The sequence below is a fragment of the Zingiber officinale genome, chromosome 5A, assembly GCF_018446385.1.
Source record: "Zingiber officinale cultivar Zhangliang chromosome 5A, Zo_v1.1, whole genome shotgun sequence".
NCBI classification, from domain to species: domain Eukaryota; kingdom Viridiplantae; phylum Streptophyta; class Magnoliopsida; order Zingiberales; family Zingiberaceae; genus Zingiber; species Zingiber officinale.
In genome coordinates, this window is record NC_055994.1 from 117,345,996 (window position 1) to 117,369,006 (window position 23,011).

The 23,011-nt window shown below is 35.3% G+C and overlaps 1 protein-coding gene and 1 long non-coding RNA gene across 2 annotated transcripts in view; both read left to right on the top strand.

The window, feature by feature from the left end:
- LOC121981465 (mediator of RNA polymerase II transcription subunit 33A-like) overlaps positions 1–14,026 on the top strand; it is a 36,014-nt gene extending 21,988 nt beyond the window's left edge. Inside the window, exons 8-11 of the mRNA XM_042533996.1 lie at positions 2,279–2,393; positions 2,535–2,702; positions 7,981–8,641; positions 12,793–14,026. Coding sequence (XP_042389930.1) covers positions 2,279–2,393; positions 2,535–2,702; positions 7,981–8,641; positions 12,793–13,028 — 1,180 coding nt within the window. The 3' untranslated portion in view covers positions 13,029–14,026. The remainder of the gene's footprint in view (positions 1–2,278; positions 2,394–2,534; positions 2,703–7,980; positions 8,642–12,792) is intronic.
- Positions 14,027–14,160: 134 nt separating this feature from the next.
- LOC121981467 lies at positions 14,161–21,376 on the top strand. The gene is made up of 2 exons (XR_006111819.1): positions 14,161–17,528; positions 17,587–21,376. It is a non-coding gene; the product is annotated as an uncharacterized LOC121981467 (long non-coding RNA).
- The last annotated feature ends 1,635 nt before the right edge of the window (positions 21,377–23,011 follow it).

Below are 23,011 nucleotides of genomic sequence, written 5' to 3' on the forward strand. Positions count from 1 at the left end.
TCTGTCTTTTGACTACCAAGTGATGTATACCAGCACTAAGAGCAATGCATGCTAAGGTGCATGAAATGAACTCATATAAATCAATCATAATAAATATGGGCACTACAAAAACAATGTCATATATACACTACATACTTACCTCATGAACAACCACACAAATAACGTCTAGCCTAAGATGATAACCTATAACAGCATTTTACCAACAAAATCTTAAATATGGGCATTATTCAGAAATGCACAACTTCATCAATACTTTTCAAATGCATAGACGTTATGGTTGTTCAACAAGGGCACTCATCTAAGGTTCTTGTATGGAAGGCAGGACTTCAAGAAAGACTATATAGGATGACAATCACCTTGTGGAAGAGTTGCATAAAAGAGTTTGAAGGGAAAAACACTAGCAGCAGTAGGACATCGAGGAAATGCCTTCGGTGAGGAGGGAACCCTAGTGGTGATAGGAGTTTGCTTGGAGAAGAGGAGTTGACTAGAATGCTTCATTGACAAGCACAACTTGTGGCAATTCTGGTAGACCTAGTGGCAATAGTAGCAATGATAATGTGACTTTACTGAGGGAGTGATCCTTAACGAGTAGAGGATGACGATGACTTGGAGGTGCTGAGCATGGAGGGATATATGGATACGTAGATGATGAGACACATTAGAGGAGGGGGTGAATAGCATCCGTTTACACGCAAATAAAAATTCAAACTACTCTTGCTTCACAAGGTCATATAAGGTTCGTAGTGGAAATCAAAAATAAAAAATACAACCGAAACCTCTAACAAGTTGTTTAAGGTTAGCTCAAGAGGTTACACCAGAGTAGTCATGGTCAACAAGAAAGCATAAATAAAATCACAAAATATTGGCGTGAATATGTTCTTTTGTTGCACAATTTGAGGCCTTTTGAGACTCTTATAATAGTCTCTTCCTTGAATTCTTTTATTGAGATGATCTTATTGTGTTGGCACCCATTAGTCAACTGATTAACTTAATTCGTTATTTGATCCATCCATTATGGCTTGTTGAAGTCATTTTCCTATAGCATTTGCCAACCAATCATCAGCATCTTGATCAACTAGGACTATTTCCCTTGTATGACCACCGTTTCCTTCGGCTTCATCTAGGCTTCACTAGTTGCCTCATAGACATTTGTCAATTGGACTATTACCAATCGATTGGTCGCTAGAACAAGCCATTTTGTTCGTTGTGTGTGTTGGCTACCCATTCTACTCAGCTATCAGTTGAATGGTATGTCGACTATGACCAATCGAATGACCGAGTTCGCCTAAGTTGAGCCTTGCTTTCTATCCTCACTTGAGTACATTTGTTTTCTACTCTTAGCTCGCTATAGAGTCTTTGCTTACTAGGCCATCTCCGGTCTAGCTCTCTCAGATGCATTGAGCCTTTGAATGTCTCCTTGTGTCATTCTCATGCTTCACTTATGTAGTTTATCTCTTAGTCATATGTCATGAAGCTTCTAGTCCATTGGATGCATGAAGCCCTCAACTCTTTCCTTGCTCCATTCTTCATGCTTCACTTTCGTAGTCTGCTTCCCAAGCACAGTTGAACTTCAATGCACCACGTCCTATGACCTCTCGGATGTCCCATACTACCATTCTCTAATCTCCATGGACTTGAGCCATCAGACTTTGGTCGTATCAAATTATCTCCATGTGCGCATTCACTGAGTCCTTGCACACTCAAATAGACATATCAAATCACAAGTCAAGGCCTAACTTAAATCCTTTGCCCAAACATTAAAATCCATGGTTGCATTGGACCACTTGGGATACTATTGCACCAACAGGAGGCTTTGTTAGCGAGTGTAGTTAACGACTATTTTGACAACTTACATGGTGTTCTCAAGGAAGGTCTCTCCCACAATTTCAAATTGCGATGGGAACAAATTCATGGTTTCAAATTGAGATGGGAACAACCATTACGGGCTAAGGGATAATATTATGTATATATATATGGGGGTGTGGATGGGGAGGAGCGAGGAGGGAGGGGTCTAGGGTTGCGTTGGACTTGATCAATGTGTAAACCGGAAGAGATAGGGTGTTTTAGTCGTACCCTGAAATGCTACTGTCTGGTTTTTGTTAAAACATCTGCAGTAACTTTAGTTTTATTTTGGTTGAAAAGGCTGGTTGATGGTCAATATTATGGCATGTTTGCATTGGATAGTGCTTAATTATACTTAAAATGCTAGGTGCATAACCAATCCAGTCTAATTTTTGGTTTTGTTAAGCCAATGGTCTTGCTTTTTTCTACTCTTTAGTTTTGTGGAAGTGGAGAAAATGTACAACGTTGCACTAATTGGATCAGAAGAAGAAAAACTAGCAGCTGCTAAGATTCTATGTGGTGCATCTCTTCTCCGTGGCTGGAATGTCCAGGTAGAACATTGATCTGGTACTTTCATGAATTAAGATCTTTCTGTTTTACCTATGCATCTAATTTCTACATTGATCTGGTACTTTCATGAATTAAGATCTTTCTGTTTTACCTATGCTTCTAATTTCTCTTTATTAATCCAGGAACACGTTGTGCGTATTGTAGTCAAAATGCTATCTCCTCCTATGCCTTCTGATTCTTCAGCTCCAGGAGCAGGGAATTATTTAATTGGTCACATGCCTGTCCTCAGTGCTATTTTATTTGCAATTTCTGGAGTGGATACTGTTCACATTCTTTCTTTGTATGGCATGGTAAGTTTTTTTTTATGTGCGCATTTTCTTGCATGCCTGTTCTTGCTACTTCTGTTTTATTTTTCTCTTTGTTTACTGTTTCGCTAGTCACTCTAGGGAAACATGGGTTTGATATGATGATATTCTTTATATCTAGTTGACAATTAATCATGGGCCAAAATTAGTTGATGCATAAATGGATTGCTTGAGTTGGATAGCTATTGGCTTCAATATTTGTTGTCTTAGTCCCACTAAGATTGATGAAGGGATTTAAAAAATAAGAGATGCAAAGAAATTAAGTTGATTTGATGAATTTGGTTTACTTTTAGGTCAAATCCAGATCGAAAATAATGGAATTGATTGAAATTTAGGCTTATTATATCTAATACGATTGAAGTTAATATAGCTGCTTCAGATTTATTTTTGGCTTTGACATGGGTGCCTACATTAATGGTGGTATTATAATTCAGTCGTCAAAACTATATAATTTATATTTTCATCCTTTCTCCATTCTAATTATTAATTGAGAATTATTATAAATTGACCGTCCAATATTTTGTGATTTATTCTACCCCATGAATTGGTGGCTGGGTTGTGCATTACTAGTCATACTACATAAAATGATTCCATATTTTATAATTTGTAAATGTACCCAAATGAATTAATGGTTATGTTGTCCAATACCAATGAATTGTGCCCAGATCAAGTCTGACATGGGCTTACTTGGCCTATTTAGATGTAATTGCACTGGGCCAAACATGACACTTCGTATTGGGCTGAACACGATATGCCAGATCACAGGTTGTGATAGGCGTGGCTCTTGATATCACATCCATGATTTGATATCTGGTGTCATGTTGGGAAAATGGTTGAAACATATTGGTCTAGTAAATTACTAAAATTCGATATCACTCAGCACAAACAATGTTTCCTTTTGTGTCACCTCTTTCAACTTCCAATCCATCACCTTCACTATGTATCGAAACGTTGTCATGATACCGAGATAGTATCGTTCCAATCAAAGGACAAAACTCCAATAAAGTTTGAGATTTTAAATCTGGATCACATCTCTCTTTCTTGGCATGAACATAGACCTAGTTAACTCATGCTTGTAGTGGCCCATGCTTAAGTTTGTCGGTTGAGAATGATTTTCAAATACAAAATTTAAATAATATAAAAATACCTAAGAAACTAAAAATATTAAATATTAAAAATTTAGAAAATAAAAAAAAAATCAAAACTAAGGAAAAATCTAGAAGTATAAACAAGTTTTTGGCTTTTTGGAATTTTAAAGTAAATTTTAGGTAGTTATAAGAAAATTTTAAGAATGTTTTATATTTGTTTAGGTCAATTTGATAATTTAGACTAAAATTTACCAAAATATCCTAACTAATTAACTGTTTTTTTAATCAGAACTATTTTGTTTTTTTTTTCCCAGATTTTGTATCGTTGAAAATTTCCCTAACTCCTAAACAAGTGTAGGCTTGGTCCAACAAGTAGGCATTGCCCGGGTCTGCCTTCAACTTGACCTAGTATCTATGCCGGGTCTGACTCAAAATTTGGCGGGTAGTGCCGAGCAAACTAGTGTAGTGTCGAGAAAACGAGTGTAGGCTTAATCATTAGTTTAGTTTTATAAAGTTGTTAGTATAATTCACCATCAAAATTTGGAATATATTTTTATGTAAGTTTACTTTTTTAAAGCAAATGTTCAAGTGTCTTTTATAGCCGACCCCACCTAGTGGGATAAGACTTGGTTGTGGTTGTTGTTGTTGTTCAAGTGTCTTTTATGCTAGGGTGCAAATTAGCATTGTATTCTTTCATTTAATTTGTTTCTGCTACGAATATATATTGATACAACTTGCATTCAAACACCGTATGCAAACTAACAAGCTTGACTAATTTTATATTGGCAAGAAAATTTTATTTTAGGTTACCATCTATTCACCACCCCTACCAAGCTCATGTTGAATTACTCAAACAGACTTTTAGACTGACTATTGATCCTACAGTTGATAGCAGAATGAGGACTCTCTTGTTTGAGGGATTAATTGCATTCCACAAGGCTCCACATACATTTTTTACCAGTGAAGCTTGAAGTGGATTTTAATTCATGTTGGTAAAAGATAAAAGTGTATGTTTGGATTGATTTTATGGCAGATATGATTCTGTGTTCAATCAAGATGGAGATTTGATCAATTTGGCAAGATGGAGCAAGAAATAAAGTGGCGAGTATTCAGTGGATACAAAGACACAATTTGCCTTATACAAATGCACTCCCTACACAAGAGTTAAATTCCTATGGATAGATGAAAGAAAAAAAAAATAACCATCTCTTAAGAGGTTTTTTTTCTTTGTTTATCTCGTAGACGGATGACGAAGGGAAAAAATTAACCATCAAGAATCCTTGAAGAGATAAGGGTCTTTTTCTCTCTTTGTTTGCTCTCATAGATACATAAAGGAGTGAAGGAGGGAAAACAATTAAAGGAGGAAAAAAATTAAGGAAGTGAAAGGACTAGGGGAAGGAATCATAATAAACTGTGTAAAAAATTTAAAAGATGGTAATGAAAAAAAATGCAACTTAATGGAGGCCGCCGTGAGGTCGAGATGACTTCGTGGCTCCAACCTATGCTTGTTAAATAGGTTCAAAATTTCAAACCATGCAGAAGTTTCAATTTTTGACTAGAATGATACTATTTTGATATTGTGCCGATGTTTCGATGCATGGTGCCAGTAATGGGTTGATATTGAAAGATGGAGATGAAGCATAGGAAGGAGTCTGTGCCAAGCAGTACCATACTAGGCGAAATAGTGAAAACATATAATTTCGATAAATTACCAAAACTTGATATCATTCAACACATTCTTTGCTTCATCTTCTTCCTTCTTCAACCTTCAATATGTCATCGACACCATGCATTGGAGCAATGATATCTTTTTGGTCAAAGACCGAAATTACGACACAATTCGAGATTTTGAACCTTGATTCCAAGTGATATCGAGTTTATGTTAGAACAATATGATTTATTCGGTTTGCTTGCCATAGTACGAGATTTCAAATTTTGCTTGTCGGTGTCGATCGACAAGCAGAATGATAAATTTATTATATATAATTAAATAGGATTATATTTGTTATATTGTTATAATTAATAATTAAAGTAAATATTAATTAATAATATGATGTTAAAAATTTAAAATATTTTAAAAAATAATGTATAATTCTTAATGTGTAATTTTAAATTTTTTAATAGTTAATTTAAAAAATTAAGAACTTTTAGATATGTTCAAAAACTAATTTGAAATCTCTAATCAATCTGAGAAAAAAAATTAAAATTATTCTTAAACTATTTAAATTTATTTCTCTTTTTTTGGAAAATTTTAAGAATTATTTTAATTTTTTAAAATCAATTATTCCATGAATTTGTTTTATATTAAACATTTTAAAAATTTATTTATATAGTTTAGTAATAAACATAATTTAAATATTCAAATATATATGTATAACAAGTTCAAATATTTTTAGAAATTAATATATATTTTTAGAAATTATCGAAACTATATCAGTGAAGGGGAGCTTTAGTGCAATGGTAAAGTTGTTACCATGTGTGACCTAGAGGTCATGAGTTTGAGTTAGGGAAAGGGTAAGAATGCGTACACTAAACTCTTCTCCAGGACCTGACATTGACAGGAACTTTGTGCACCGAGCTTAGGGGTGTAAATGAGCCAAGCCGCTCGTGAGCTATTCGAAGCTCGATTCGATAAAAGCTCGTTTGAGCTCGTTTAATGAGGCTCGTTAAGATAAACAAACCAAGCTCAAGCTTCACAATATTCGGCTCGTTAGGTCGTGAACATGTTCGTTAAGCTCATGAATCAACTTTTAAATAAAAAAAATTATAATTTTGATATTGAATTTACACTCTACTTATGAAAAACATAGACAAATATATTAACTTTATTTATTAGAATAAAATTATAAATTTTAACAAGAATATTATATATTTTTTAAAATATATAATTTAGTTTTTAATGAATATTTAAATTTATAATTTATATTTATTAAGCTCGTTTAGACTCGATAAAAGCTCGAATAAGCTCGTGAGCCATGTATATATTTGTTAAATAAAGCTCGAGCTCGGCTCGATTATAAACGAGCCAAACTCAAACATCCAAGAGTTCGGCTCGGCTCGGCTCAATTACACCCCTAACCGAGCTGTCCTTTATTGAAAGCATATCAGTATGGAATGATACATTATCGAAACGGTATCATTTTAGTTTGAGACAAACTCCGACATAGCTCAAAATTTTAAACTTTTTTATCACCGTTATCATAGGGTGATGAAGAATCACATGTAGTCTACATGGTGAAGATGATTTTCAAGAAGAATCAAAATTTAAATAGAAGTGAAATTAGAAAGACACAGGTAAAGAATTTTACAGCATCCAATCGACTGCATTAAAAATACAATTGACTGGAACATAGTCCAATTGGATAGGACTGCCCATGTGCCTAGAATAACAATTTAGAATTTCTTTCCTTTTAAACAACCTCTCTTCATCTTTTAATAATTTGATGCCACTAAGAATGGTACTATAATATGCATAAATTAATTTTACCCCAACACGAGGAAGAAGAACCGACTTTCCTATTATCTGCTACGTTTTTTTTTACTTTACTATTTTAATTTAAATGTTATTATTTTAATTAAAGCTTTATTAAATTAAAATAAATTATAAGTAAAACTTCATTATTAATTTTAATAAATTATTTAAATAGATTATAAAATAAAAAAGAAAATATTATCTAATTTTATTTATTTATATTATTAAATATTAATATTATTAATTTAATTTATTTTAAAAAATAATCAAATATTAAATTGATTTAGTTATAAAATACCTTAGATGGAACAAAGGGTAATACCGTAAATATTAAATTAGGTTATATATTAGAACCTCGAAACAAACAAGTTTGAGTTACATTACTTAGAATTGAACCAAACAACATTAGATTATGTTATATTCCCCATAACCTTGGTTATGTGATTACCTGGTAATCATATAACCAAGGTTATAGATGATGACTTGAACCAAACGTGCCCTTAATGATATATTTCATTTCTAGGATGGTTATCATACCTTATTATATAATGATTGTCTATTTATTTTATTTTCATGTTTATAGATAAAAATAATGGGAATTTAAGCAATGATTGTTTGAAATGCATAATGTATGCTTAATTGTCTTCATTATCTTACTTGCATTTTATTCTCATCAGTGAATTAAGTTAATGGTATCTCTCAGGTTCCAGAAGTTGCAGCAACTTTAATGCCACTTTGTGAGTTCTTTGGGTCACTCTCACCCCTTTCCAGTCATAGATCAAGCACTTCTGAGGAATCCTCTGTTTACACAGTTTTCTCCTGTGCATTCCTCTTTCTTCTTCGGTTGTGGAAGTTCTACAAGCCACCTCAGGAACACTGTATAGCAGGTCGTGGAGGTCCTGTTAGGCTGGAATTAACACTAGACTATCTCTTACTGATGCACAATAGCCGTTTGGGTGTGCAGAACTCTCCTGATGCAGATAGACTATCTCTTTCTAATGCACCGCCAAGTCAACCAGTTTACATTGACTCATTTCCAAGACTAAGGGCTTGGTACTTCCAGAATCAAGCTTGTATAGCCTCAACCCTTTCTGGTCTTTCTAGTAAAAATCCTGTCCACCAACTTGCTAATAAGATTCTGAGCATGATTTGCCGAAAAATGTCAAAATGTGGACCTGTTTCTGGTAATCCTTCATCAAACTCAAGCAGCAGCATAAGTGGATCACCTGTTAATTCAACTGAAGATTCTTTTCAAAGACCAATGCTCCCTGCATGGGAGATACTAGAAGCACTTCCCTTTGTTCTTGAAGCTGTTTTGACTGCATGTGCCCATGGGAGGCTCTCATCCCGTGAATTGACTACAGGTTTTATGCACTTTTTGTCTTGACTCTTTCCATGCTTTCTTCTCTGGATTTTATTTTATGAAACCTAAGTAGGAAAAACTAGATCTGCTGTACTTTAAACGCAAGCTATAGGTAACATGTTTCACTGAAGATGCATCTAGTCCACTCTCAAGGCTTTGAGTGTCAAGTTTTCAAACCAAGTGCTTATTTACGTGTTTAATGTTTCACTTGTCTAGCAAATTAAGTTGTTGCTTGATTGCGTGAAGATCCAAGTGAAAACCAATAATTAGTCCTATCATACAATTTGAAACGTTCTAAAGGTGAAGTTTGCCATTGTTTTGTGGTGCAGTTATACCCCAAGTGGTTCGGCGTGACTTTAAATTTTGATGTTTGGACAAAGTGCTTAAAATTGGTCTTGGATTCATTGTGTTTTAATATGTGCATTTGAGTGTGTAGAGACTCGTTAGAACACACATGTAGCTTAGAGAGCTTGTGGCTGATTAGGTTGAGTGATGATTAAATGATGAGTGCCTTGAAGGTGTGAAGAAATTAGCGAAGGATGAAGGATGATATGAAATAGCCCAGAGATTGTAGGATGAAGAGCATTGAGGTGGTGTTAGAGTAGCCCTATACTAATGACCTAGCGTGGTCATGTTGGCGGCTTGATTGCTTGAGTTCCGTAAATAATTAGAGAAGATTGCACGAGACAAACCAAGGGACCGTAAAACGTGATAATCTAGGTAGTGAGGATGATAATGAATGGAGGTGGATTACATAGGTTAAGGCCACATAGACTGCATGTGCCAACCTAGGCGGTCTAGTCCTATATATTAAAAGTCAATTTTTTTTTTTTGGATAAGTAAAATTTTATATATAGCACTGACAAAGCGTATAATAAGTGGACTTTAGTAGCGACTCATGATTGACAAAGTGTCAGATCAGAGTACACTCCTAAGGACAAGAATACATGAATTTGCACACTTCTAAAAATCTTCACAGCCTGTACCTTATCAAAGAAACTACTATTTCTCGCTCTGCACACATAGTGGACCAAAGAGGACAAGGCAAGATGTGAACCAAAGAGGACAAGGCAAGATGTCAGATCTTTGTCAACATTCGACTCCCACGATAGTATATCTCAAAGATTCTCAATGTCCTTCGGTCGGTAGACATCTCCTGCCGCATGTGTAGCCAATTCCAAATGCTCTTCCATAACTCCATACTAGGGGGCACCCGAAGAATAGGTGCTCCTACGACTCGAGTGCCTGTCTACAAAAAATGCATTGTCGATCCTCCATGTAATCTCTTGTGGGAAGATGCCTCTTTGCCAACATCTAGAGTGTGACTGTATGACTTGGTTATAAGTAGGTCTTCTAGACTGTTCGGGTCATGTCTTCTTAGGACTAGGATATCTAAAGAAGTCATATGCATGAGTCATCTGCCATCTTGAACAAACCACTCTGCTAATCTTTGTCCAGTAGCCTCCAGGGAGTGAATATCTAATAATAAAAGATTTCATATCTGCAGTATGTGCTTGATTAGAGGGGAATCCAAATAGGCTACCTCCCATGCCCATATATTTGCACGCCTCATGTAAGTGTGATGCACCTGCTTTATCCAGAGCACATCCTCAGCTTGTATCCACCAAAGTACTTTTGCCAAAAGGTCTAAGTTCCAAGCTCATAAATCATGAAATCCCAAGCCACCTTCTTCTTTGGGTTTGCACATATCTGCCCATGACACTGGTGGGTGCTTTGATATCCACATGAATGATATGTTGTAAATATGATCAATGATGCCAAGTGGTAGTGGTGGAATAGATAGCCAGAGTATGGAAGTAATAAGCTGTGCCTTGCCCGCATATGATAGCATCTTCTTCGGCCAAGCATTTATCCGTTGCACTAAAAAAGAATCAAGTAGTGGGTTGTAATTCGAAATCCGAAGACGCTTTGCAGCTAGTGGAATCCCAAGGTATCTGAAGGGCATAGTGCCTCTTGAAAGCCCGTGATGGAAACGTAAATACATGACTTTAGTCTATTAACCTGAAGCCTTGCTGTCTCTTCAAACCCTTGTAAGCAAATAGTCAATATGGTAACTGCAGCTTCATCACCTCTACTGAATTGAAGTAGATCATCCGCGTAGGCTAGATGAGCTAGTATGATATGAGCACACTTAGGGTGGAAATGGAAGCACAATCCTATAGTTTGTGTATGCCTCCCAAAAATCTCTATACACATGCTAAATAAATATGGTTATAATGGGTCACCCTGTCTCATGCCTCTAGCTAAGAGTCCAAAAGATCCTCCGTTAATGACTACTGAAAATGAGGTGGTAGTCACACACTCCATAATCATACAACAAATTGTTCCGGGTAGTTCAACCCAATAAGTGCCTCATGCAAGAAATCCCAATGTACCGAGTAGAAAGTCTTTTGAAGGTCAATCTTTCATAATGCTCCAGGGTGAGATGCGTTTTCTATTGTATTTTCGAAAAAGCTCCTGGCCAGGTGGATATTATCTAAATATGGTCCAATGTGGTCGACAGTTTGCTTGCCCAAAGCTTAAAAAAAACCTTGTAACACACTGTACAACAGAGATTGGTCTATAATTGATATTGTGCTCACATAGGCTGACTTTGGGACAAGAGATATCAAAATGTGATTCCATCTTCGGAGAAATTTATCACTGATGAAAAATTCCAGGATAGCTGCAGTAAAATCCCCTCCAATTGTGTCCCAACTTGTTTGAAAATTTTTGATCCATAGCCATCGATAATCCCTTATGTCAAGCAATGCCGCCTTGATCTCATCCAATGTAGGGAGGTGGACAAGCTGATTATGCTGGCCCAAACTGCAAACAAGAGTGGGGGAAAGCTGACCGGTCCACTGATGTGCCGATCTGTCTTTGAAAACAAGTCGTGAAGGCCTGTAGCACCTCCTCAAAAGATTCTGTAAGACTGTCATCTTTCTTCACGATTGTGATTTCATTACGCCTATTATTCCTCTTTACAAGTGCGTGAAAATAGGAGGTATTACGGTCCACCTACTTGAAATATCCCAACTTGGCACGTTGCACATAGAAACTATGTTCTGCAGCGTTTATGCGGGCTACGGATTGTTGCACCTCCTTGTAATTGTTGGGCATGGTTCCCTGGGTTAGTCCAGCATCTTGTACCTCTTCCAAATTCTGACGAGCAGTAGCTGCTCTTGCTGAAATATGTTGAAGGCGTCCAGTATTCAGATTCTTCAAATCTGTTTTCAGCAATTTCAGAATCTGCTTAATATCGAACTGTTTGGTACCTTGGTGAAAAAGCCAGTTATATGATGTCCATTTTAAAGTCAATTGCATATGCTATATGTGATCTGATATGTACTGTAAATGCCTAGGCAACATGCAACCTCGGCCAGCTGGTCATTTGTAAAACATGATTAAAATATGTAAACAAACTCCATCCTCATTACTGATAAAACTAGTGATGAATTTATTTAAAAGAACGTGCAAATACCTGTATTCGTTTTTGACTTTCCTGTGATACTCTTTCTTTCACCTGTTTTTAGGATTCTATATCTCTACCATTTTATATTCATTCACATGCCTCGGCTTTTCTCTCTGTTGGTCGAAATATATGCAACACCCATCTGCTCCTTGCTGCTAGTCATCAAGTTGAAAAAAACTGGCTTAGTTTCTATACTTGAAATGTTGCTGTCATGGAAGAATGCAACAATTCTTTTGCCGTTAGCAATCATCTCTATATGAAATTGGAATCATATCCTCATCCTACCTAACTATGAAAGATTATATCTCTAAGAAATTAAATGAGGATAAGTACCTAAGTGATGTATTTTGAATGTGATTAATTCTGACAGTATACATCATTTTTTGATTTTCATTACAATGTTTTCTGTCTTAGCTGCCAATTAAGGTGCCATCTGGAGCATGAGACAGTATATACATGTGATCAGGTTCTTCGGTGGCTTTTAGATAAAGCTTGTGTTATTTCAGTTATAAAAGTAGCCTGTATATCATTAAAGAGAACTTGCATTTTAGACACTGTAGTGTATCTCTCATAACAAGCATTAATGTTGCTCCATGTTTTTAAACCCAAATAGTAGTCCCAAAACATTTTTATTATTTCATCTCTATTTTAGTATAACAAATCTAAAATTTCTTTAGGTTTGAGAGATCTTATGGATTTCCTGCCTGCTTCTATTGCTGCTATAATTAGTTATTTTTCTGCTGAGATTACTCGGGGAATATGGAAACCTGTTTCATTGAATGGAACAGACTGGCCCAGCCCTTCTCCAACTCTTCTCTCGATGGAGTCTGAAATAAAAGAAATCCTTGCCTCTGTTGGGGTTCATATCAACAGTTGTTATCCACGTATGAATTCTGTTCTTGTTCTTTGGTGATTCTCACTATCTCAATTTTGTTATTTGTCTGATTTGCCAGTGCTAGTTGTGTTGTTTCTGCCATTTGCTTTCCTTTTTGTTGGCCTAGATCTTTGGAAAACCAAAGATTTAATTGATGGAAAAAATTCTATTGTTTGGAATAAAGGAGAAAAATTTACAGTCATATTTATGACTTTGACATGACACATCATATTATAATGTTCATATAACAACTATTGCTGACACTCACCTCATGTATGACATAGATTGATGTAGATATCTAGCTTGTTAGATAATATATAAAAAGTTCCTCAACTAGGAAAAAAATGATAAGATACCCTATGAAGATGATGATAAAAAACTGCTAAAATGGTTTAGATACTAGGTGGAATTCTCTAGGCTAAAGTTGGGGACAGTCTTTGAATAAGACTTTGACTTGATAAGATCTTCTAAGGAATTGATAAATCTTGGTTAACTCCCTCTATAGTTGAAGATACCCCATGGTACTGATGTTCCGAATATGAACTAACAACTTGTGAGCATGGTTTAAAGTGCTATGCCGAAATGGTCGAAACGGGCAAAATGTCTCGTTCCGCTCGACGACCGGTACCGGCACGACCTCGGCACCAGGCCCACGACAGGTGTGACGTGTTGCGCGATCCCGTGGTAGGGGTCGCTCAACCCTTCAACAGTAGCGGAGAGGTCACATAACCCTTCCGCTGTCGCCGTGGAGATATCGTGCAACCTTGCGGTCACTGTAGAGGGTCACACGACCAACGTGGTCGCGCCGAAGGAGTCATGCAATCCCTGCGGCCATGGTTGGTCGCGCAACCCTGCGACATCACCGAAGTAGTGCGGGCTCGAGAGTGGTGTCGGATTTCAAATTTTTTATAATTAAACTTAGGTTAATTTTTTTAATAAACTCCTAGTTATGGTGGAGATAATTTAAAGAGATTTTATTAAACCCTAATAAAATTATCTAATTAATTTTATATTTCATTTATTTTAATTTAAAAATTATAATAAATTTTTTATTTATTTATTTATTTATCTATTTTTATATCTTTTCCTTTTAAAAAAATTATTTTTTTATCTTGTTTATTTTTTAAATATTTATGTTAAATATGTTAGTTTTTGATTAATATATTTTATATTTAAAAAATACCAAAACTATATCGGCACGGCACGATACGGTACCAAAACCGTATCGTTCCGGTCCCGGACCGAAACCTCGGCACGGGTCGAAATTTTAAACCTTGCTTGTGAGGATTAGAAAAAGAGATTAGTCTAACATCCATTTTATGATCCGTTAATATTGAAAGCAATCAAGTACAAATTGATATTACTTCAAGAGATGAGAAAATAATAATGTTTTGACATCTACTTGGAATAAAGACCAATGAATCAATTGTGTGTGATAACAATGGCAAATTGAGATTAGAGTTCCAACTTTACTTTGAAACAAGAGAAAATGCTATCTAGGAATTGAGTTTGTGAGCATTTCCCTGTGAAGGAAAAGTGTCTAGTAAATTGAAATTTTAACATTGACTTTCAGAAGAGAAGGTTGTTGGAATAACAAACAATAACTAAAATTAAGAGTGTCCCCTAGTTTACAATCAAGGGAATACACCTTCTTGCATGTCCCTGTAACTTAACATGGCGAGATGCCATAGTTTGGTGAAGGAGACCATGACATGGATTAAAATCTCGAGACATGCCGGTCAACACCATCAAGATTTATCATTTCGCACTAATACCAAGATGCACACAATGTCAATATCAACACAAACATTGATAACAACAACGTGGTGAGAATGACACTATTGTTGAAGGAGAAATTAACTTGCAAGAGATGAGAGGGAGAGTGAGAGCAAGATCACAAATGGAAGAGAGGATGACCTACTAGAGATAGAGAATGAAGGAGCTAACCCACTAAAGGCTTGATCTAGTGCTTCAACTTCACGATTAGATCAATGGTGATGCCAGGTGTGAGGGAGTGAGAGAGCAAATATTCGAGAGAGAGAATAGTAAGGCGGAGGGATCAAGTGGGAGGAAGGAGAGTACAATGAGCGAGAGAGAAAAAAATTTCATCTAAAACTTGGCCACTTGAACTAGACAACACCTCTAAATTCAGTTTGAAATAAAATAAGTTTGGTTCAACCTTAAACGATCAAATCGAGCACGAATTAAACCAAATTTAAACCCGCTCGACCAAGATGATAAACCCTACCAAAGGACTCCATCACACTCCAATTACACTTTGATTGGGTTTCTAAATCTAAAACTCTGGTTGGTTAATCTTAAATAACCAATAAAATTCAAAATTAAATAGTAGCAAAAACTTTAATTGAAAGCAAGACTTAATATATAACAAACGTTGGGATTTTGTATACATTCAAGTAGTGATTCTTGTATTGAATTTTTTTTTAGCTTAATTAAAGGTTCAATAGGGATATATATATATATATATTTTCAAGAGTGTTACTAACTATAGGTTATGCTCAATGAAATGAAATGAGTGTGATGTTCCCAACAGAAATATTTTATTTTTAGAACAAGCAATGTAAATTGCATAGATTTTGCTTTGAGTTATCTTTTTCTATTTTGAATGTTATAATAATTGACTACATGCCTTAGTGAAGTTTGAACTAAGAATTTAATTATTTTTTAGTAAATGAAGCCTTTACACAATTAATGTATCCAAGACGACATTGTATCCTACTAACAATATAGTTTCTTTAATTTAGCTTTATTTTGATATTAAAAATCTGGAAAAGTTAAATAGATATCAATCTTTGTATCTTGTCAAATAGTAATAAGGACTTGGGTAACAACGTTTAATAGAGCAAGTGACAATATATTTTTGACATTAACTAAAAAAGGGAATTTTGACGCAATGGTAAAGTTGTTGTTGTATGACTTAATGGTCATGGGTTCGAGTCGCAAAAACAATCTCTTGTAATGTATTGCAAAGGTAAAGTTGCATACAATAGACTTAATGCGGTCCGATTTTTCCCCGAGACCCGCATTAGCAGAAGTTTCATGCACCAGATTACCCTTTAACTTTGCAAAGGAAAAATAAAAAATTGTTATACTTTACTCTTGTAGATGAAAATGACTACGAAAAAAATTTTAGTCTCATTTTAATTATTCTCAGCTTATAAAAATAATATTGCTTCTATTGCTATTGCAAGTATTAATTTAGATGAACAAACATTTATACACACTTGGTTTCCGGATGTAGAATACATATTGCATACACAGTAAAACTCTTTCTTTAGTTAGTGATTTCCTACTTCGTACAAGGGAAACAAATTGAAACAATTTTTGGTATTATTTTTATCAAAGAAAGAAAACAAGTAGAATGAAAGTTAAAAATTTATAGCTTGTTTGTCGAAATCAGAAGATGATATGAGATATATATCATATAAACTCTGAGCAAGGTGGTTGAGATTCTTATAATAATTTCTAACTTATTGCTTTCAAATACTAATGAGAATTATTTGAAAGTAAATACTTACTAACACCATATTGGCATAGTATTTATTATACAACACTGTTTAGAGACTTAAACTCAACACAACTCACCTTGGACTAGAATGATATTAGAGTTAGAAGGGGATTCTTTTGCACTAACACAAAGGATTTGGGTAAAGATCATATAAGAATCAAATTTGGCATCACTTGTCGTTCGCTTTGCATGATAGTGGGTGGAGTGTAGAAATGATTGGGGTGAGGAGGGCACTCACATAATAGGACACTTCATTGGTGTTGAGGTGAGTTTTCCCTGCATTGGTGTTAAAGGCTTTGGATAGAGCACGTGACTATCACTACATGAGATGATGAGCATCATTTCCTTAGATTTAATTAATCTTTTTTTTTCTCCCAATGCAACAACCTTTTTGTTGGTACAATCAGCCTTCAGGATTTTAAATATTTGTTTGAACAATATGTTTAAGGGAATTTGGTCAAGAGCGGCCAAATAACTTAATCAAGGTTGATCAAGTTGAGTGTAAAGTCCAAGCAAAGTCAAGATTGACTTGAAGCCTTGAAGTGAGTGAGAAGTTCAAGTAGGACTAGATACTTGGCAGGATGATGGAAAGACCTAGTGGGACAAGGTAGTGCAAGTCCTAGTGGGACTAGGCAAAGGGAAGACCTAGTTGGGAACCATATAGCAATTGAAGACCTAGTTGGAAACTAGGTTAAGTTAAAGGTGGTTCAGTTGGGAGCTGAACACTTGGCAAAGAGAGAAGTCTTGGAGGAGTAAAATGAACCTTGTAGATTAGGTAAACCAAGTACTGGGTTTTGCATCTTTTGCTTGTTGTTTGCTGGTTTGTTTTTGCATGAAACAACAGCTGGACGAAGGCTCGAGCGGGACAATTTGGGAATTGGTCTCGGTGATCGGACCCTTTCGGTCAACCAGAAGTCAACGTGATCAGGTTTGCGCGAGTCGGTCCTCGGATAAATTTTGACTAAGCTCCAGTCGATCGGAGGGTGTTCCTCTATAAAAGGGAAGTCGAGGTAGCCTCTTGAAGCATCAACTACAAACAATCTATTCTCATTTTCATGCTCCAAACAGTGCTGCAGGTTCTACCTGTTGATCTATGAAGATCTAGGATGAGCGCCTTCGCACTTAGGATTTTCGAACCGGAGATCGACGAGTTTGTTTTTCTTTTATGCTTGTTATTATATCATCTATTCAGTATTTTTGTACTTGTGATTTCCTTACAAAATTTGTAAGAGGTTTTTATGCCTCTGGTAGACTCTAGAATGGAGAAAGACACTAGTGGACGATCGCTTTGTGCATGGCCTTGGACGTAGCACCTTGGGGGGTGTGAACCAAGTAAATCTGGTGTTTTCTTTCTTATTGTTTTTACTTTTATTATTCCGCTGTGCAAACTAACAACTCTGTAGAAAGAATGAAGAAAATTGATTTCGCTATTCACCCCATCGACAAAATCTATCCTACACTTTTCACCTAGAAATGGTAGGCAACATCAAGAAAGGATATCTAAGAAGCCAATATATGACCAAGAGGAGCTTTTGCAATTATATAGTTTTAATGAAATCTAACTTGCTTGTTATAACACTGAATTGTAATTGAGCAGATTAAAGAGGACGCCCTAGAGTTGAGGGGAGTTTACGTCGAGCAGATAAGTGACATTGAATGATAATGATGATGTAGTTCTAGGTTGAGTGCCAAAGTAGACATTGGTGCATTGGGCATTGACATCTTCTATTTTGTGCAATTGTTGATAAAGATGATGAGTTTTAGACATGATACATCAATAAAGCTTTATGCTTGATGATGGTCAATGTTGTTAGAGGCGCGAGGCGCATCGAGGCACAAAGGACTCCTAGAGCCCGAGGCGTAATGCACGCCTAAGGCGCGCGTCTCTTGAACATGAGGTTAATTACTAAACTACTGACACACACATATAATATGTCAAATATGATAACTATTAATATTCCACACACACAAATATCAAACCACTAGCCATAAAACATATAATATGACAAGCAAAACAACACCATGATAAAATTTATAAAAGTTTCAAATTTTCAAGTTTCAACTTTCTAATCTAAATTAAGAAAGTTCATCAAAACAAGCGTAATAAGTCAAATTAATCATCAAGCTCAAGATCATTCTCATTGTATTCTTCTTCTTCTTCTTTATCTTCATTTTCTTCAAATTTAATTTCTTCTCCTCCTCCATCTCTAAGTCTTAGAGATGAGTGTCTCATAGAGGAAGATATATTTCCCTTCTCGTTTTGTTTATGTCTAGCATGTGAACTAGAGGTCATGGATGCAATGTTTTTTCCTCTAGTACAATATTCAGGCTCTTTAGCTTCACTAGCCCTAGCAACGACATCCCATGTCAAGTCATCACCTTCAAAAACCAACTCATCTTCTTCATTATCACTTTCTCCATTCATTCTACCCATTAACCATTCATTACTGTCATCAATATCTGTCAAAGAGATGGGGTCAATCTTATCACGTGCATCATACCGAAGTTTTAATGCACGATTGTATTTTACAAATACCAAATCATTTAAACGCTGCTGAGCTAGCCTATTCCTTTTTTTGCTGTGAATCTACAAAATGTTAAAAATCACAATAAGTATAATAAAATAGCAAAGAATATTTCTACTTATAAAAGTAACATACTAATAATATTATACATTTATATTTATTACATACCTGCTCAAATACACTCTAATTGCGTTCACAGCCGGAAGCACTACAAGTGAGGCTAAGCACTTTAATAGCAAATCTTTACAATTCTCGGGTATTTACTCTGTAGTTTTCCCATCATTCTGCTGGAGATAATGCTCTTCTACGTCTAATTGCCACATTCCTCCCAAATAGCCCTTCTGTCTTTCGATATATAGAGAACTGAGTAGTGATTTTATCTTGCTCAACATCGCTTGAAACCAATCTCTCCATAGTTTCAAACAAACCATTCATCACTTCTCCACAGATATTTGAATTTGTGTATGAATAAAAATATTCTGATTCAAATAATGTCCTGCAGCATACAAAGGCCGATGAAGTTAACATTTCCATCTTTTATTAATGATCTCAAACACTTCTTTGTATTTCTCTTCTTTCTCCTTAAAAGTCTTCATAATTGTTTCTTTTGCCCTATCCATAGCCTCATAAATATAGCCCATTGTAGGTTTTCTTGCACCATCAACCTGTCTCAGAACACGGACTAAAGGGACATATCTTTAAAATATGCACAACACTGCTCTAAAATCTAAGTGTCATGATGATTTTAGCTACCTTGTTCCCCGCCGCTTCTTTTACCCATTTACTCTCTATCTAATCCTTTGAAATGAACATTTTTCTTAAATTTTGCTTCTATAAGTGCATCCTTTCAAGAGTGAGAAAAGCAGTAGCAAATCTTGTGACACCCGCCCGACAAAGCTCTTTGTCTTGTGAATTGCCTCAACATATTTACCATGTTTGGGCGAACATAAATGTAAGTATTCACACTCATTGCCTTCTTCAATGTTGTTTTAAAATTAGGCAATTTCTCAATATCTTCTAAGATCAAGTCGACGCAGTGAGCAGCACAAGGAGTCCAATATAGGTGTAGCCTTTTTTGCTTCTAATAATTTTCCTACAAAAGAAGTTAGAAAACTAGATAAGTTTAACATAAATAAGAAAAAACATATTGATAAGAAAGAATTAAATAGATTCTTACCAGCAAGCACATTGTTACTTGCACTATCCGTAACAACTTGAACAACATTTGCTTCTCCTACACGCTTCACAAATCAATCAAGCGATTGAAATATTTTCTCTCCAATCTTTGCATAATCAGAAGCATGAACCGATTCGATGAAAACTAAACCTTTAGGTAAATTCACTAAAAAATTAATCAATGTCCTTTGCCTTTTGTCTGCCCACCCATCTGCCATCAAATTACAACCATACTTGGCTCATTTTGTTTCACACGACTTAATGTAATCATTTGTCACACTATCAACAATCTTTTTTAGAAAAGGAACCCGCACCTCATGATAACTAGGTCCTTTTAGACCTATACCAAATTGGCCAACCAAGTCCAACATTCTTTTGAAGCTTGAATAGTTAACGACATTAAAAGGAATTGCCGCATCATACATCCACTTAGTTATGGCCATATAAGTTTTTACCCTCAATTCTTTCTTGTATACCTCATTTATCATAGTTTGCCTCTCTTTACCCTTTCTACTTTCAACATTTTTTTTTTGTACATTAGGAGCAAAATACGTATCCATTTGACCTATTTGTCTTGGCCTTTTTTTATGTATTCACTGTTCTAGAACTTGTACTTAAACTTATAGGCGGCACAGATTTAGCTCCAATATCATCCATAATATCATCACCAAGAGGATCTACATCCTCAAAGTCCAATGTTGCAAGTTTAGAAAGATTACTTTTCTTCGTCTTTTTCTCCATGAAATTTTTTTATTTCTTCACGTACATGAGACGGGCATTTTTTGCAAGTCGTATTTCGAAACCCCCAACAAGATGTTGTTTTACACGATTGATACCCCTTTTGTAATTTTTTTGACAAAAGTTACAAATCAAATCATTTTTGTTATTCGGATTAACTCTTTGAAAATAATTCATGTCGGATCTTTTGATATATATGTTGGAGTATCACTACTACCTTCCATGATAATTGAACAAGAAAATAGTCTGAAAAATCAAAAACAAAATAAAATCAACACTGTACCAGTAGGCAGCAATAGAAAAATATTGTACCAGCAATAGAAAAACACGACAAAAATAAAAAGAAAAACAGGACAAAAAAATGGAAAAACAGGACAAAAAAAAAAAGCAAAATCGGACAGCAGCAAGAACACTAAACACGAACTAGCAAATTATGCTTTTGTTTGAAAAATCTTTAGTTCACAAAATATGCTTCTATAAGTGAAAACAAAGAAACATTACTTTCCTGTATAAATGGTAAACTAAAAAGGATGGATTAGTAAAACAATTTCTAGGGAAAATTTTCAGTTGCAAAGCCCAGACAATGTGAAAATAAAGAAACATTACTTTCGAGTATAAGCAAGGAATAACTAAGTAAAATAGATAAATTTTTCATACCTCTCTCTTATCAACATATGCTCTTTCTGTGATCTCGTTTAGTTTATTATAACATCTACTATTATAAAGAACCTAAAATTCAAAATGAACAAAAAGAATGATTTGAATATTGAACAAGAAGTATTACAAACTAAGTAAAAGAAAATAGATTATGTTCCTTAGCAAACTTGATAACATGATCAATGTAAATGTGAGAAGGTAGACAATGTATTTGCATCATATCTATATTGTACCACTATACCAGCAATAGAAAAAAAGGACAAAAATAAAAAGAAAAACATGAAAAAAAATGGAAAAATAGGACAAAAAACCGGACTGCAGCAGTTAGGACACTGAACATGAACTAGCAAAAATAGAAAAATAGGGGAAAAAATGCAAAACTGGACGGCAGTTAGTAGCCAGAACACAACCTAGAAAAACAGGGAAAAAAAACAAAATCGAATAGCAACAAGAAAGCAAGAACACGAACCAGCAACTTAGCAAGAAGAAAAAACAGCAAAAGGAGAAGAAAAGAAGATACCAGAAGGAAGAGAAGAAAAGAAGGAAAAGTGAAAATGAAGAAGAGAAGAAGAAAAGAAATAACGGAAGAAGAGAACTGAAGAAAAAGAAGAAGAGAAGAAGAAAAGAAATAACGGAAGAGAAGAAGAATATAATAGAAGAAGAAGAAGAAGAAGAAGAAGAAATAGTGAAGAACAAAAAAACAAAAAAAAAAAAAGAGGAAAAAACACATACTTGGGTACGACGACACGACTCAAGCAACTACGACGGCGGACGGAAATGCTCTAGGAGAGCTCAGGTTCAAGTTTCTTCTTCTTCTTTGCTTCTTTGCATTCTTTTCTTCTTCCCTTTTATCTTTTTCTTCTCCGTGCCCTAATCCCAAACCAAATCAAATGGTTTTTTTGGCTTAAAATCTTCACGATCGCGCCTCGATCACGCCTCAATTGAGGTGCAAAGGTGCCCTAGGTGCGCGCCTGACGAACAACGCCCACCTCGTGTGGGAAAAGGTGTTTTTCCTAGTGCCTTGTGCGCCTGACACCTCGGGTGCGCCTTTAACAACACAGATGATGGTGATAATGATGTTGATGGCAGTCACAAAATCGATGAGGGAACAAATTGGCCATGCTAGTCTCAATGGGTTGACAAATAGAGTGTGCGAGGGGAAATTGTGTCGCTACATTAAACCCATGATTAGGGTCCTAAGCAGATTAAGAAAGAAAAAAAAAATCTATCCAACCATAGGAGAGAAACTACATTGGTATTTATATGAGAACAATTCAAATCATGTATTTATATGCTTTTGGTATAACTCCTAATGATTTAATATCCCATGTGGGACCTAAACATGTATATTTTTTTGATATTCATATAACTATTAACTCAACACAAGGTTTAAAATA